Consider the following 15584-nt stretch of genomic DNA (forward strand, 5'->3'; position numbering starts at 1 on the left):
AAAAAACCAGATGAGGTTTAACAACAGCAAGTGTAGAGTCTTGAATCTGGGGAGGAATAATTGCATACACCGGTACAGGTTGGGGGATGAGCTGCTGGAGGGGAGCTCTGCGGAGAGGGACCTGGGTGTCCTGGTGGACGACAGGTCGGCCACGAGCCAGCAGTGTGCCCTTGTGGCCAAGAGGGCCAATGGCATCCTGGGGTGCATTAAAAAGAGCGTGGCCAGCAGGTCGAGGGAGGTGATCCTCCCCCTCTGCTCTGCCCTGCTGAGGCCTCATCTGGAGCACTGCGTCCAGTTCTGGGCTCCCCAGTACAAAACACACAGGGATCTCTTGGAAAGAGTCCAGCGGAGGGCCACAAAGATGGTGAGGGGCCTGGAGCATCTCTGCTATGAGAAAAGGCTGAGTGAACAGGGTCTGTTCAGCCTTGAGAAAAGAAGACTGAGAGTGGACCTGATCCAGGTCTATAAATATCTGAGGTGTGGGGGGCAGAATGGCGAGGCCGGACTCTTAGTGGTGAGTGGAGACAGGACAAGGGGAAACGGACGGAAACTGCAGCATAGGAAGTTCTGCACCAATGTGCGAAGGAACTTCTGTACAGTGAGGTGAGGAGCACTGGAACAGGCTGCAGGGAGGTGGGGGAGTCTCCTTCTCTGGAGATGTCCAAGACCTGCCTGGATGCCGACCTGTGCGACCTGCTGTAGGGAACCTGCTTTGGCAGGGGTTGGACTCGATGAGCTCTGGAGGTCCCTTCCAACCCCTACAATTCTGTGATTCTGTGCTTTTGCCCCAAACGCAGCAGAACCTTTCCATAAGTGATGGTGGTACGTGCGTACATGAGTGTGCGTGCATGAGGCTGCATTCCAAGGAGCCCACTGTGTTTTCATCATCCTTACCCCAGTCTCTGCCCCACTGCATGCTGAGAGCTCGTGGGGTGGAAGCTCTGCCTGCCTGCCGTTGCACACAGCCTTCTGACACCCAGGCCATCTTTGGTATGAACCTCTGCCTTATCGCAGGGTGAGGAGATATGGCAACAGGCTCTCCCTAGAGCGGGAGGTTATTTTTTTTACTTCTTGGAATCTCCTGGGCTTCCAGTGAAGTGTTTGAACTCTGAAAGGGCAACAGCCTGAACTCTTGTCTTGGGACATCTTGATCTGCAGAGTCGCCTGTAGCCACGCAGTTCTGTGCTTGAGGTCAATGGAGGCTTTGTGTAAATGTCCATGGGACCAAAACCACTCCGCAGCACCCAGAGCTCTCTGCAGGAGGCTGGGCACAGAGGCACATAGAGATAGATGTGTGTGCTGTGCCTGTCCAAGCACATCATTCCAACCTGCCTCAATATGAATCTGCTTCTCATTGCCCTGGAGAGACAGAGCAGATCCCCAGAGCACAGCGTGGCTGACGTACCCTGGGGCTGCTGCAGAAGCTCGAGATATCAGCCCTCGCATTCTTCTGTAGTCCTCCCTGTCCTTTTCCACTGCTCTCTGCCTGCCTGCCTGCCTGCAAGAGCCTCTTTGCTTTTAATTTACAGTGTCATTCCTGTCTGCACAGGAGCTGGAGGCTGGAACGCGCTCTGTGTGCAGGAGCAGAAGCGCAGCCTCTGACTTGCTGAGGCAGGAATATCACAGCTGGCGGGGCCCCCAGCCCCTGCTGCACATTTCCTCTGTGGGTTTGGGCAGATCCTTTACCTCTCTGCTCCTTTCCCATCTGTAACGGGAGCAATGCGGTGTCGTGGCCACCACAACCCCAAAGTGCAGCAAGTGGTGTCCTGTTGTGCCCTTTCACCACAGTCCTTTGCCAGGTTAAATCACAGACTGCTCTTTAAAGGCATGAAGTGCCCAGATTCTCCCTAGTGGAAGCTGTAGAAATACCACAGACAGAAGCTAGAAATCTAATCTTGCATCTATAAACAGCTTATGTTGCTTTTTATGACCATTCATATCAAGCAGTGGGAATTGGAAGCAGCTGCTGCTCAGGCACTGCACAGAAATGAGCGAGTGGTGGCTGAAAGCAGCCAGGCTGAAGGAAGATGCTTTAAACTGCCAGTCCAAGCCATGGAATGAGGGCACTGGAATAAGGAACAAAGCAAAGCATTATCTGCTCCCAGGTGCTCTTCTGATGGGAGGACTGAGTTGTCTCTTATGAATTATTCACCACTTCTAAGGATGCTAGCACGATTTTTGCAGGTAGGAAGGGAGCTTCCAGCTCACAACACACAGCCCTAATGGCTCCTGGCTGCAGTGTGTGTGCACCAGAGCCAGCCGGGGAGCACGGCCTGTCTGGGCTTTGTAGGATGCTGCTCATGCATCAGAGTGGCTGCACCAAAGCCATGCAGGGAGCACGGTCCTGGCTGGGTTATAGGATGCTAACAGCAGCAGGGCCTGGCGTGTCCCTCTTTGCTGCACAGTGTTCAGCTTAGGCCTGCAGGGAATGCTCACAGTGCAGCACGCTGTAGGGCGGATGGGCTACAGATCCAAAGGGTTTTAAGATGTGTCCCAAAAACAGGAGTGTGGTGCTGCTCATCACCTCATGCTCACTTTTCTCCGAGCCTTCCTTCCCCCAGCTGCAGGACCCTCAGCCCACAGCAAAGTCAGGGAGATGAGCAAAGACCCTCACGCCGTGCCTGAGCTCCTCTCTCCTATCTGGAAGCCACCAAACCCACTGTTTTCCCTTTCTTCCCATGCTGTGAGAGCATCCTGCCTCCTCTGCTTGCTTGGACCTGAGCTCCCCCCCCACCACTTTATGATCAGCCCAAAGCCAAAGCAGAGAGACCACATAAGGGAGGATGGAATGAGGTTTAATGATGCGAATGGCACAGGAAAGAACTGGAAAGAATAATTTAAGGCTTAGAGCCAAGGTGCAGACTTGTCCCATTGAAACCCACTGGGGCACGTTTGTGGAGGCTGGCTGTGTGCTTGTGGAAGTCCTCTGCCTTCGGGGGACCTCTGGGGAGGAAGGGGGGACATGGATGTAGGAATCTTGTGGTCTGTGGGGCTCGGATGGATTCCATCATCTCCGAGAACCTGGGAGAAAAGCATGAGAGGGATTGACACAGTGAACCATTGCGATAGGAGCCCCAGGTGAACCCAGAATGTCCATAACCACAACTCCATGCCATTAAAAAACAAACAAACAGTTTCATGCAAGTAGCTTTGTGTAGAATTAAACCTCCCTGGCAGCAGCTGCCAGCCAAGCACCTCTGTGGCTGCATTTATGAATGGGGGCCGGGGAGAAACAGATTAAAAGCAAAGTGAGACGAGTGCTGGCCCTTCAGAGCTCAGACTTCAGCCCTCTTCGATTTTAACCTTCTGATATTTAAAGAGATTTGCAGAGAGAAACAAACAAACAAAGATTTTAAAATATTAAACGTGTGTATTTAGCAGGTTTTATTCTTTTAATCATTCTTTCCACCGGTGTGAGTTACAGATGCAGTGCCACAGAACAGCCTTGGGGGACTGGTGCTGCAGGGCTGCCTGTGGGTTTGGTGCCTTCTGCCCCTGGCAGCTGCACGCAGGGTTTCCAGCCTTGCAGCAAACAGGGGAGACCCCGAGTGACCCACCTGCAGTTCCTCGCCTCAGCCAGACATGATGTGCTTGACAAAAGCTGGGGAGGAAATGAGAAATGAGCTCTCAGACACGCTGTGCTGGGGGCACCCAGGGACAAAAGGGAGTCGCTGCAGCAGAGATGCTCTGCCAGGACCTGGAGTCTCCTTCTGTTCCCACCTTTCATGTGCAAACACCCAGCGAGAGACCCCCCCCCCTCCTGGAGATAAACCAGCTGCATGTCCCTGGTTATCCGAGGCCACAGGGGACAGAAACCTTTTCCTCAGTGCTCTCCAATTTTAGGGGTTCCCAGACTTCGCGCCAGATTTTCACCTCCTTGGAGCCACAAGCAATCTGTGCATCCAAATGTTCCCCATTAGCTGCGAAAGATGCTGGCTTTGTTTATTTTTGATAGCTTAAAGCAAAACAGCACCAGGAGCGGGGATAAAACAGTCCCCAAACCTTTGGAAACATGCTGTCCTCAGGACATCACTGCCACGAGCACCACATTCCCACCCTGGGTGACCCATCACAGCTCTGTATGGAAGATGGTCCCCACCTTCCTCTTGGGGATCACTTGAGTCCTCACAGAGGACATTTTGCACCCCAGAGCGCTGTGTCTGGGATGTACCTTCGTAGTTGATGCAGCCGTTGGCGTCTTCTTGTCCTGCCATGAGCTGCTCCACCTCGCTTTCTGTCATCTTCTCCCCTGGAGAGAAGGATGGAGAGGTGAGGGGAAGGCTCTCGCCCTGCTGCGACCCTCCTGTCCTTCTTCCAGACAGCCGAAAGCCACCGGAAAGAGGAGAAGGGGAGTTGAAGAGGGGGGTTAAAAAGGAGTTGTGCACTGCAATGGGCTGGGGAGTGCTGGTGGGAGGTGGGGAGGGAGGACCAAAGTGCAACCGTTGGCTGAGAGCTCAGGATTCCCTTGGGTCAGACACGAAGCCATGGCTTAACATGGGAAAAGCCGCATATTTGGGAGCCATCAATTCCTTCTATCGCGTGCGACCAGCCGACTAACTAACCCAGCCGACTAACTAACCCAGCCGACTAACTAACCCAGCCAACCACCCCGGGCCGTTTGCCCCAACAGGGCTCGTGGAGGCTGGCTGTGCCGCGCTGCTCCGCAGGCAGCCATACCCAGCGTGACCAGCACGTGGCGCAGCTCCGCTCCCATCACCAGGCCGTTGCCTTCCTTGTCGAAGACGCGCAGCCCTTCCACGAAGTCCTCGAAGCTGCCCTGCTCCCTGGTGCGGGTGAAGTGCTGCAGGATGGGGAGGAAGGTCTCAAAGTCCAGCATCTTCGTGTTCATGTCTGAAGGCGGAGGAGGAGACGGGGTCAGAGAGAACGCTGAGGTCAGCCCCCAAGGACCTCCTTAGACTTTTTGGGTCTCGTTTCCATCTGAGCGCGGGGAGCGAAGGCTCACGGGGTGATGGGACTGTAAGATCCGTACAAAGGATCATTACAACCTGGGCACTGCCAAAAATTAAAACCAGCAGCTCAGTCCTCTGTCACCAAACTGTCCCTGCACTGGAACTGGATGATGCTGGCTTGCACCGCTCGGGATCCTGTCTGCTGGTTTCCCTGCCAGCATCCCCACCGGGGACAGCCTGTCCCTCGGATCAGTCGTGCTACAGGTGTGGATGGGAAGGAATTATGCAGGAATGAAGCCTCTCTGCGTCACTCCTTTCCCATTTCCTTCATCTCACCGGGCTCAGGGAACACGATCCTTCAGCAGCTCTCAGAGTTGTCCCACCCCATCCCCACAGCCCCAGCATGCTGTCACCTTCTGGTTTGGGTTTGCCCAGCACCTTCAGGACCTCAGCGTTGGTGGGGTTGTGACCCAGAGCCCTCAGGACGTCGCCACACTGCGCGTAGGAGATCTGCATGGCTCCCGTGGGCGTCCGGTCAAACAGGCTGAAGGCTTCCTTGAACTCTGCGGGGAGGAAGAGCTCAGCTGTCCCTGCCGTGGCCGCTCCGTTCCCAGCCCACCAGGAGCAGGGTGGGAGGAGAGGGAGGGGCGCACGTGTGGTGGGTGCCCTCTGCACACATCGCTGCTGCACCCGGCCCTGGCAGTGAGCCCTGAAGCTTGCAGACTCCTTGAAGAAGTCGCTTGGCTCCTCCAGCTGGTTTTGCCACCCCCAAGGAGCTGGATGGGCGAATCCTGCTGGGCTTCCTGCACCGCCTTGAGCACCAGCGCCGGCCGCAGGCTGCTGTACCCATTGCAGAACATCCCCTCCTCTCTTCCCCTCCTTGGCTCAGGCCTCCCACAGACCACCCAGCCCTCCCTCCACACCCCAGTGATGCTGCAGCGCCCCATGTGCACCACCAGACCCGGCCAGGTGGGCACTGTGTGATGTTGCTGGTGTGTAGGGTCACCATCTCCACATCCCTGCTCGGAAGGATGCAGGAGGTTCATTTCCAAGCTCAAATTATCACCTTTAGAGCGTTGCTTTTTACCTGGAGAAAGGAAGCCTAGATTGGCATTGCTTTCCTGCCTTTCATGATGCTTTTCAGCTGCCTGACTTACCGCTGCATTGAATGCAGACACTGACTACACATTGGCTATATGTTAACTATGTGTTGGCTATGCACTGACTACATGAACAACCACGTGCCCACACTGCTCAGAGCCTCGTCTCTGGTTCCTCGCTGTTGTTGAGGTACAAAATGTGAAGAACTCAGTTCTTCAAGATCCCCCCATTCCTTCTGTTCCTGGGTGAAGCCATGGGCTCCAAACCTGCTGCCGGTGCCCGTTTCCCCAGCAGCCCCATGTGAGCAGGCAGGCATTTGCTTTTCCTGCAGCAGATGCTCTGCACGCTCCTGGATTTCATCCTGCTGCCTCCAAGTGGGCCAGGCGTGTGATCAGCCCTTCCAGCTGGTCCATGTGGACGCTCAGAACCGAGAGCTTAATGGTCGTGGCGTTAATGAGTTCCAGGTTCTGGTCCATCTCCTTGGTGATGCTCAGCAGCAGCTCGCTGGGCAGTCGTTGTCTTCACGTGGTGATGGAGACACGATGGGCTGCTGGATATTTTGTTGGGTTTGCTGGGAATTCCTGCCCGGAGCTTTGCGTTTTCTACTTGGCACCTTTGTGTCTCCTGCTGAACGTCACCATTCCCCTGAATCTGTCCTCACAGGATGGATCTCTGTGTCCCTGTGCTCTCATTGACCTCGCAATGCTTCTGTCGCTACAGGTGACACCCAGGCAGGGCTGCCACTGCCTGCAGGTCCCTGGGCACCCGCTGACATCCTGACTTACTGAGGGGGAACAAAGAGCAGCACCCCTGCACCCTGCTGCCTCAATCCCAGCCGAAGCCGGGCAGCACTGCTCCCCGTCACCTCCGCCTCCTCTCCTGCCTCCCCTCCCACCGGTGCTCTTTCCCACCTCCTGCTGCAGAAAATTCCCCCATCGAACGCCATCTGTGGGGGAAGGCGATGCCCGCGCTTACCTTCGATCTGCTCCGCAGCGAACTCGATCTGTCAGGGGAAGAGAACAGAGCGTGGGGACGGTGCTGGGAGAGCGAAAGGCTGTGCCCGGCCCTCGAGCATCCCCCGTCAGCTCTGCAGCCCGCTCTGGGCGGCGGCCGTGGCCACGCCGTGCCCAGGGTTGTCCCCCCCTCCCCACGAAGCCGCGATCCCCATGGAGAGCCCAGCGGGCACAGAGCGCAGCGAGGATGCTCAGCCTGCGGGGCTGTGTTGGAATCCCGTTTCCAGGGATTAAGCAGCCCCTGTGCCGAGCCCGCTATTAACAACCTGCAGCTGGGGCTTCAAAATGGAACCGTATCCTGGGGAATCGCAGCAAAAAAAAGCAAAAATGCGAGGACTCGCACAAAAGATGCTGCCAGACGGAGGAGGCGATGCAGGGGGGAAACGCCTTACGATGGAGGCGGCGGGCAGCGGGAATGTTTTCTATTGCTGCCGTGGGCTCCCGGAGCTGCGGGGCGTTGGAATCAGCGCAGCATCCCCAGCTCAGCACCGCGCAGCATCACCGCGGGGCGATGCTCCCCTCCCCGCCCTGCCGCTCTCACCGCCCGCGTGCCGCCGCGCGTCGCCCGTCGCCAGAGCCGTGCCGCCACCCCCGTGCTCACCTTCACGCTTTTGGGGTCGAAGGCGAATTCCTTGGGTGCCTCCGGGGCTGCGGCTGCTTTGGCCGCGTCCTTCTTGGGCTCGGATTTCTTGAGCGGCATGGCGCTGGGATGAGTCCTGCCCGGCGGAGCGATGCGAGGCGGGGGCTGCCGCCTCCGTTATAAACCCAGCCCTGTCCTCACCCCGCAGGGGCAGGCCGGCTGCTGGAGCAGCTGCTACTTACTATAAAAGGAAGAAAACTCAAACGAGAGGGGCCCCAACTCGACAATTGCCCATTGTCATCGGCTCCCGCGCTGGGGGAAGCTGCTGGGGCTGCCCTGGATGCTCTGAGTTCCCCCGTGAGCTTTGGCATCGTGAGAGCTTCCCCAGGTAGTGGGCACCCCCGGCACCTGCACTGCGTGGGGCCTCCACCGAACCCTAAACTCGGTGCCTGCAAGGACGCGGCTGCACGGAGCGGCTCTGGAGGAGCTGGTGGTGCAAGCATTCAAAGCTCAAATCCTTCAGGGGGTTCATTCCCTCTGCGTGCCCCCGTCGGGTGCTGACCGTGCTGCTGTGGGTGCTACCTGGAGGGGGGAGGTTTCCAAAAGCAGCTTGGCTTTATTTTACGTGGTAGGGAGGTAAATAAAGTCTCTCGGATAGTTCTGACAGCTGGGGAACTCCTGCAAAGGGGCCGAAAGGATCCACTGGGGCTCAGCAGCTCAGAAACACGGCGCAAGGGTCAAAGCGTGACATCCTGACCCATCACCTCAAGTACGGCATCAGAACATGGAGGAAATGGCAGTTCTGAGAGTCGTGGCAACAGAAATAAAGGGGGGAAAACCATTTGCAGGGGTTGGGAGCATCTCCCGGGGTGCTGCATGGCCTCATTGCTCCATCCGGAGCACGCAGGCACTGACTGCTGGGGGGGAACAGGTCCTGCTGGGGCTGAGCCGTGACACCCGTAGATCTGGGTTGCGTGCATGAGTGCAGAAAATGCAGCTGCAGGTTTGTGTGCCGTCAGTGGGCTGAGCGGGACCTGGGCAGCTCCTCTGCTTTGCTCTGCTCCTCTGATCCCTGCCCAAAATGAACGGCGTAGGGAAAGGGGCACGCGGTCAGGGAGATGGGCTGCAAATGCTGACCTGTGCTTCCCACTAGGAAGAAAATTACCCCAGGTCAGGGGGTCCTTCAGAAGGAGGGAAATTTGCTGCGTGCCATCATCTGCTGATTGCCAGCACGCATGAGGGGCTGCACGATGGGGCTGGTGGGTGTCACTTACTGTGATTGCCTCCCTGATCTCTGTGTAATCCAGCAAGCAATTTAGCAGAAAACAACGTGTTTTGCTCACTGCAAACTCCAGGTCTGGGTCAGCTGTCACATGCAGTGGGAATCCGATGGCCCCGTGCCTCCCCTCCATCACCACCAGCCCATGCACAGCACAGAGCTCCAGTGACCTCCCCCACCTGCAGCCCTGCTCAGCAGGAGCTCCTTGGCCACAAACCAGCCCCCCAGACACCACTCCTGCCATCGCACCCTTATCCCATCTCCTGTTCTAAAAGCCCACAAAACAGCCCCATAACCTCCATGAGCCAAAGAACCGTACCACTACCCACAGCAACTTGGGATGGGGTCTAAATAGGGCCAGGGCGAGGGGCAGCTGCCAGCTCTGCTCTGCTGCCTCTTGGTTTACAGCTGCACCCCATTGCAGTTTTCCTCTCTGGTTCAATCACAGTGAGCAGCAGCAGCTCCTGGGATCTGCTTTGCTCTCTCAGCTATCAGACAGATTTTTGCTGTCTGCAGGAACCCAGCAAAGCCCGACCTCCTCCATGCAGCCCCTGGTCAGGACCAGAGCTCTGTCTGGAAAACGCAGCCAGCAGGGAGGCCCCCAGCTCTGCCCTGTGCGGGGCTTTGCCATTTACGGAGACACCCAGCCATGGTTTGGGGTCCTGCAGTTCCCATGGTTTTGCACAGTGCTTTTGAATTTTGGCCCCGTCCCGAGGTCACCCTGCTCAGAGGTGAGGATCATAGAATCACAGAATGGGCTGGGTTGAAAAGGACCACAATGATCATTCACTTCCAACCCCCTGCTGTGTGCAGGGTCGCCAACCAGCAGCCCAGGCTGCCCAGAGCCACATCCAGCCTGGTTTTGTGCCTCCTTTCGCCATTTGGTGGACGCAAATTGTTCAAACCAATGAGGTGGGGGGAATGAGCTGAGTGTGGGCATGATCCCCAAATGGGGCAGCCCCAGGGCTTCCCCGTAGGGTGACAAGGGACTGCAGTGATGGGATGGTGTGGGACCCAATGCTGGTGTGTGCCCAGACGGTGTGCAGCTGTGCAGTGAGATGCCATAGGAAGCCCTGGGGGGAGCGGGGCTGATCCCCGATCCCAAGAGAAGGAAAAGGGTTAAAGCACTGCTGGAGAGCAGTGCACAGAGATGCTCACGTGTCGCACCCTCTGCCTCCCCACCTCCAGCTGCATTCCCATTCCCTCGGCTCCTCAGAACCAGGCTGGAGCTTGGGGTGGTGGGGAAATGTGTGACAGCTGAAAAATGAGCTGCTGGGCAGTGAGAGATGATCTGAAAGGAGGAATCCGCCTCGAGCAAAGAGGATTTTAGCACCTAGGGCTGAGCCAACAGACCTCTGCCATCCCCATCCCTCTGGGAACTGTTTGCACACTCTCCAGGAGCAGCTTAAAGCCGGCGGGGCACCAGCGCTGGATTGGAGCAGGCGAAGCTGTGGGACGAATCCCCAGCATGGCAGCCCTGTGCAAGCCTCCATCCCCATAGAACTGCCCCACTGACACCTCGCCTCCATGGGGACGGCGTTTGGGAAGGCGCTCCCTGAGGATGCTGCACCTGGCCCCACACCTCAGCTCACCCCATAGCCTGCAGCACTGGGCTGCTGGGGACACGGCTCCCATCCCTCGCTGGCTCCGTCCCATGGGGTCTGTGGGCATCGTGGCTGCTCTGCTCTGCTGCTGCCTGCTGGGCTCTGCCCAGGCTCTGGTAAGTGTGCGTCGGCTCCTTCATTCTCTCTGCTCTGTTGGCTTTGATTATGCATTGCTAATTGCAGCCCGTGCTGGTTGGGGATCTCATGGCTCCGTGCTCCCACTGATGGCTTTTCAGCAGCGGGGGGGACACTGATGGGACAACGCACCCCACACCTTTGTGCTCTGTAAACCCCACGTCTTTGCTCATTCCGTTGCCAGTGCTGCTGCTTTGCCCATCCTGGCCCCAGATTTCATCCCATGTCATTCTGCTCTTCCTGCAGTGCTTGGTGTTCCCAAGCAGGACTCTGTGATCCTGTGACTCCGAAGAAGAGTGCAGTGCTGTGGGCTGCAGCCTTTGCTTCCATCCCAGCTGCTCTGGTGGTAGAGCAGATCTGAGCTGCCCTCAGACAGCAGTGGCCCCACCATGACGGGCTCCTCACCCCTATCTCTATGGGCAGGTGGACCCTGACGACGTTCTCACTAAGGAAGAGCAAATTTACCTCCTGGTGGAAGCCAGAGAAAAATGTCAGAGAGACATCAGAGCTCAGCTGGAGAAGGTCAAAGGTAGAGCCTGGTCCTGCACACGGGTGGGCCTGGGGGACCGGGCTGCGTCCCCTCCGATGGCAGCAGGACATGTGGGGGACACACAGTTCTCAGGGACTGCAGGGTCCTGGTGTGGGGATGGGGATGGGATGGGATGGGATGGGATGGGATGGGATGGGATGGGATGGGATGGGGATGGGATGGGATGGGATGGGATGGGATGGGATGGGATGGGATGGGATGGGATGGGATGGGATGGAATGGGATGGAATGGGGATGGGATGGGATGGGATGGGATGGGATGGGATGGGGATGGGATGGGATGGGATGGGATGGGGATGGAATGGGATGGGATGGGGATGGGATGGGATGGGATGGAATGGGGATGGGATGGGATGGGATGGGGATGGGATGGGATGGGATGGGATGCATGTGATGGATGGGGATGGGATGGGATGGGATGGGATGGGATGGGATGGGATGGAATGGGATGGGATGGGATGGGGATGGGATGGGATGGGATGGGATGGGATGGGGATGGGATGGGATGGGATGGGATGGGATGGGATGGGATGCATGTGATGGATGGGGATGGGATGGGATGGGGATGGGATGCATGTGATGGATGGGGATGGGATGGGATGGGATGGGATGGGGATGGGGATGGGATGGGATGGGATGGGATGGGATGGGATGCATGTGATGGATAGGGATGGGATGGGGTTGGAATGCATGCCATGGGTAAGGATGGGAGGCAGACAGGATTGGAGGCATGGGATTTGATGGGATGCGTGGGATGGGATGGGATGCATGCTGTGTCACTGGGACACACAGTGCCTTTGCCCCCTCGTCAGACACCAACTGCCTCCCAGAATGGGATGGAATTATTTGCTGGCCCAAAGGCTCTCCCAGCCAGGAGGTGGCCGTGCCCTGCCCTGATTACATCTATGACTTCAACCATAAAGGTGAGCACTTGCAGCTGAGCAGCACCTCAGGAATCACCTCGGGGACACTGCCGGGTTTGCTGCGGGTCCTGCAGCTCTCAGAGTCCCCTTCTGTCCCCAGGCCGTGCCTACAGGTACTGCAGTGCCTACGGGACCTGGGAAGTGACCCTCAGCCTCAACAGGACCTGGGCCAATTACACCGAATGCGCCGTGCTCTTCTCCTCCGAGAGCCGGAGCCGTGAGAAGGTGACTGGAAGGTGCTGGGAAAGGGGCTGGGATGGGAGCAGGGCTCAGATGCCCCCCTCTGCCCCCCCAGCACTCCCAGTTCTCCCTGTGTTCTCAGCCCAGAGGCAGAAGGGACACAGGCTGTGGGAGGTCTGGACCTTCTCTTCCAGGAGGTGTTTGACCGCCTGCACTTGATGTACACCACTGGCTACTCCATCTCCTTGGCCTCCCTCATTGTGGCCGTCTGCATCCTCTCCTACTTCAAGTAAGGAGGAGCTGAGCTCCTGTCCCCATGGGGGGAAACCTCCCCATTGCCCTGCATGCAGCAGCCCCTGGAGCAACTGCAACCACTCCAGGCCGTTCCCAAAGCCCCCAGGAGCCGCATCTCATTGGCTCCCCATGACCAACACACCCCACTTTTGAAGGTGTTGAAGATCCACTCTCACCCAGATCTGCCTCCTGGGGGGCTGACACCTTGGAGTTGATGTCCGGCCCCCTGTCATCACCTGGCAGCCCCTGTGGAACGAGCTGTGGGGCAGCTGGGGTTGTGCTCATGTCACACCCTTCTCCATAGGCGCCTGCACTGCACTCGCAACTACATCCACATGCACCTCTTCGCCTCCTTCATCTGCCGGGCAGCGAGCATCTTCCTGAAGGACGCCGTGCTCTACTCAGCCACGATGGGCAGCGAGGCGAAGCTGAGGGAGGAGGACCTGGGGGCAGAGCTGAGCCCCCCGCCAGGCCAACGCAGCCACCTGGTAGAGCACAGAGACAGGATTGGGGGAAAAAGGGGATTTAGGAACTCGGAAGTGTGGGGATACGGACTGCGTTACGTGGGGTGATGCCACTGGGAGGGATGGGATAAAGGGCCAACCGTAGCACAGCTGTGTGCTCCCCGTGCTGATGCCCTTCAGCCTGTGCTGGACAAACCCAGAGGAGTTGTAGCTCTGGGGAGGACTGATGTGGGCACCTCTCTGACCCACGTCACAGGTTGGCTGCAAGGTGGTGGTGACGCTCTTCCTCTACTTCCTGGCCACCAACCACTACTGGATCCTGGTGGAAGGTCTCTACCTGCACAGCCTGATCTTCATGGCCTTCCTCTCCAACAAGAACTACCTGTGGGTCCTCATCATCATTGGCTGGGGTGAGTTTGGACCCCAACCCAAGGCTGGTGCTGCTGAGCCCAGCAAGGAGCTGAGGCACCAGCCAAGCAGCACCGATGGGGGCAGTGGAACGTGAACCATGAATCGGTTTGGGCTGCAAACACCAATCTCAGCCGTGTTCCTCTCGTGTTCCATCCCTCCAGGTCTCCCCGCTGTGTTTGTGTCCATCTGGGCCAGCGTCAGGGCCTCGCTGGCAGACACACAGTACGTAGATCCATCTCCTCCAGCAGTTCTTTGGGGAGGGGAAGGCAGGTTGCAGATGCTAGCAAGAAATCTGTGGGCATCAGAACTTCAGAAAAGATTTCCAAAAAGAACAAGAGGAGTCAGCAAACACAAAAGGCTTGTTCATAAAACTGCCAGTAGTTGAGACCCGTAATATCTTTGTCTTGCTTGTGGAATGAAGCCAGGTGGAGGCTGACATCATACACTGATAACTGCTGCCAAAACGATTTACCCAAATCCTCAAACTCCTCCCAGCCAGGCGCTCAGGGACAGCAAAGAGGGGAAGGTGGGAGGACAGGAGGTGGGGATGGTGATGGGAGGACAGGCAGCCATCGGCTGCCACCAGCATTTCAGGCATTTCTTTGGTGTGTCCTTCCTGTTCTCTTCAGGTGCTGGGACCTCAGTGCAGGGAACATGAAGTGGATTTACCAGGTCCCCATCTTGGCTGCTGTGGTGGTAGGAAATTAACAATCCTTTCTGGGGAAGGGGGGACTGAGCACCCCAGGGCCGTTTGCTGCCATTTTCAGGGCCAGGTCCCTGCAGGCAACAAACCCAAGGCGGGCGGGTGGCTGTTGGCAGGTGAACTTCTTCCTCTTCCTCAACATCGTGCGGGTGCTGGCCTCCAAACTGTGGGAGACGAACACGGGGAAGCTGGACCCCCGGCAGCAGTACAGGCGAGTGCAGGCCTGGCTCATCCTCTGCCCGTTTCCTGGGGACGGTTCCCCATAGGGCTGTGAACGCAGAGCAGAGCTGCAGGGTGGCTGTGGGAGGTGGCTGGCAGATCTCAGCTCGGCGCCTGATTTCTCTTCCCAGAAAGCTGCTGAAGTCCACGCTGGTGCTGATGCCGCTTTTTGGAGTGCACTACGTGGTGTTCATGGCCATGCCCTACACCGAAGTCTCGGGGGTCCTGTGGCAGATCCAGATGCATTACGAGATGCTCTTCAACTCCTCTCAGGTAACGGTGCTCCAAACACAGCGATGCTCATCCAGGAATCCGAGCTCAGGACTCAAAACTCTTCCATCTCTTTTGGCAGGGTTTCTTTGTGGCTTTTATCTACTGCTTTTGCAATGGGGAGGTAAGCGAGGGGCAGCATCTTTCCCTGCACCCCCTGGATAACCAGAGGGAAAACTCGGATTTGAGAAGGGAAGGGAGGACCGCTTTGGTGGCTCTGAGCAGCAGCAGCTCTGATCTCTCCCACAGGTGCAGGCAGAGATTAAAAAAGCCCGTTTTCGGAGAAGCCTGGCGCTGGACTTCAAGCAGAAGGCGCGTGCCAGCAGCGCAGCGGGGAGCTGCTGTTATGCTGGGCTGATGTCCCACGGCACCACGAGCTTCAGCGTGAGCCTGGCAGGGCGAGGGCCGGGGGGCACACAGCCCCGGGGGCTGCTTCTCCCTGCCCGCGGCAGCCTGCCAGGCTACGCCCCCAGCTCCTGTGCTGCAGAGCTTTTGTCTCATCTGACGCAGGAGATGAGCCAGAAAACCTGCGGGGAAAACAGCTTGGGCTTAAAGGACCTGGATGAGAGTCACCCGAATCTGAACAGAGAGCTGGAGACGATGCTGTGAAGTTAACGCTGCATCTCCCAGCTGCACTGCTCTTTGTGTTTGGGGCAACTTTTGTGCTTGCATGGAGAGCTGGGGCAGGAGATAGCAGCTGAATCAACCCGTTGCCCTTTTCCTCACAGCCAGCGTGCCGAGGAACCACGCGCTCCTGCTCCCTCTTGCACCTGCCTGGCCTAAAACCGAGCAGCAGTTCAAAACTTCATTTCCTTCCACGTGCAGGTGATGGTGTAAGTGATGTCTGCATGCAAAGCCTTGAATCATCACAGGAAACAGACCTCCAGGCTCAGTGCCTCATTGTGATGGTCTGGAAAGTGACTTCAGCTCCAGTGCATTCAAAATCGA

General features: G+C 57.4%; 2 protein-coding genes across 2 annotated transcripts; one reads left to right on the forward strand and one right to left on the reverse strand.

Moving 5' to 3' along the window:
- Window positions 1–3572: 3572 nt before the first annotated feature.
- LOC306955718 (myosin light chain, embryonic) lies at window positions 3573–7724 on the reverse strand (the record flags this gene model as incomplete). Its single annotated transcript, XM_079547074.1, has 6 exons — window positions 3573–3601; window positions 4172–4249; window positions 4678–4851; window positions 5324–5473; window positions 6987–7014; window positions 7626–7724. 6 exons carry the CDS (start codon window positions 7722–7724, stop codon window positions 3573–3575), a joined length of 558 nt encoding a protein of 185 aa, XP_079403200.1.
- A 2813-nt stretch (window positions 7725–10537) lies between these two features.
- Window positions 10538–15245, forward strand: LOC306955830 (parathyroid hormone/parathyroid hormone-related peptide receptor-like; the record flags this gene model as incomplete). The annotated part of the gene is made up of 13 exons (XM_079547201.1): window positions 10538–10603; window positions 11046–11151; window positions 11985–12095; window positions 12196–12331; window positions 12418–12564; window positions 12874–13057; window positions 13290–13443; window positions 13606–13666; window positions 14074–14140; window positions 14264–14362; window positions 14502–14639; window positions 14719–14760; window positions 14886–15245. 13 exons carry the CDS (start codon window positions 10538–10540, stop codon window positions 15243–15245), a joined length of 1671 nt encoding a protein of 556 aa, XP_079403327.1.
- Between the last annotated feature and the right edge of the window lie 339 nt (window positions 15246–15584).

This window comes from Tetrao urogallus, assembly GCF_951394365.1.
Source record: "Tetrao urogallus genome assembly, chromosome: 26".
In the NCBI taxonomy this organism is placed as follows: Eukaryota; Metazoa; Chordata; class Aves; order Galliformes; family Phasianidae; genus Tetrao; species Tetrao urogallus.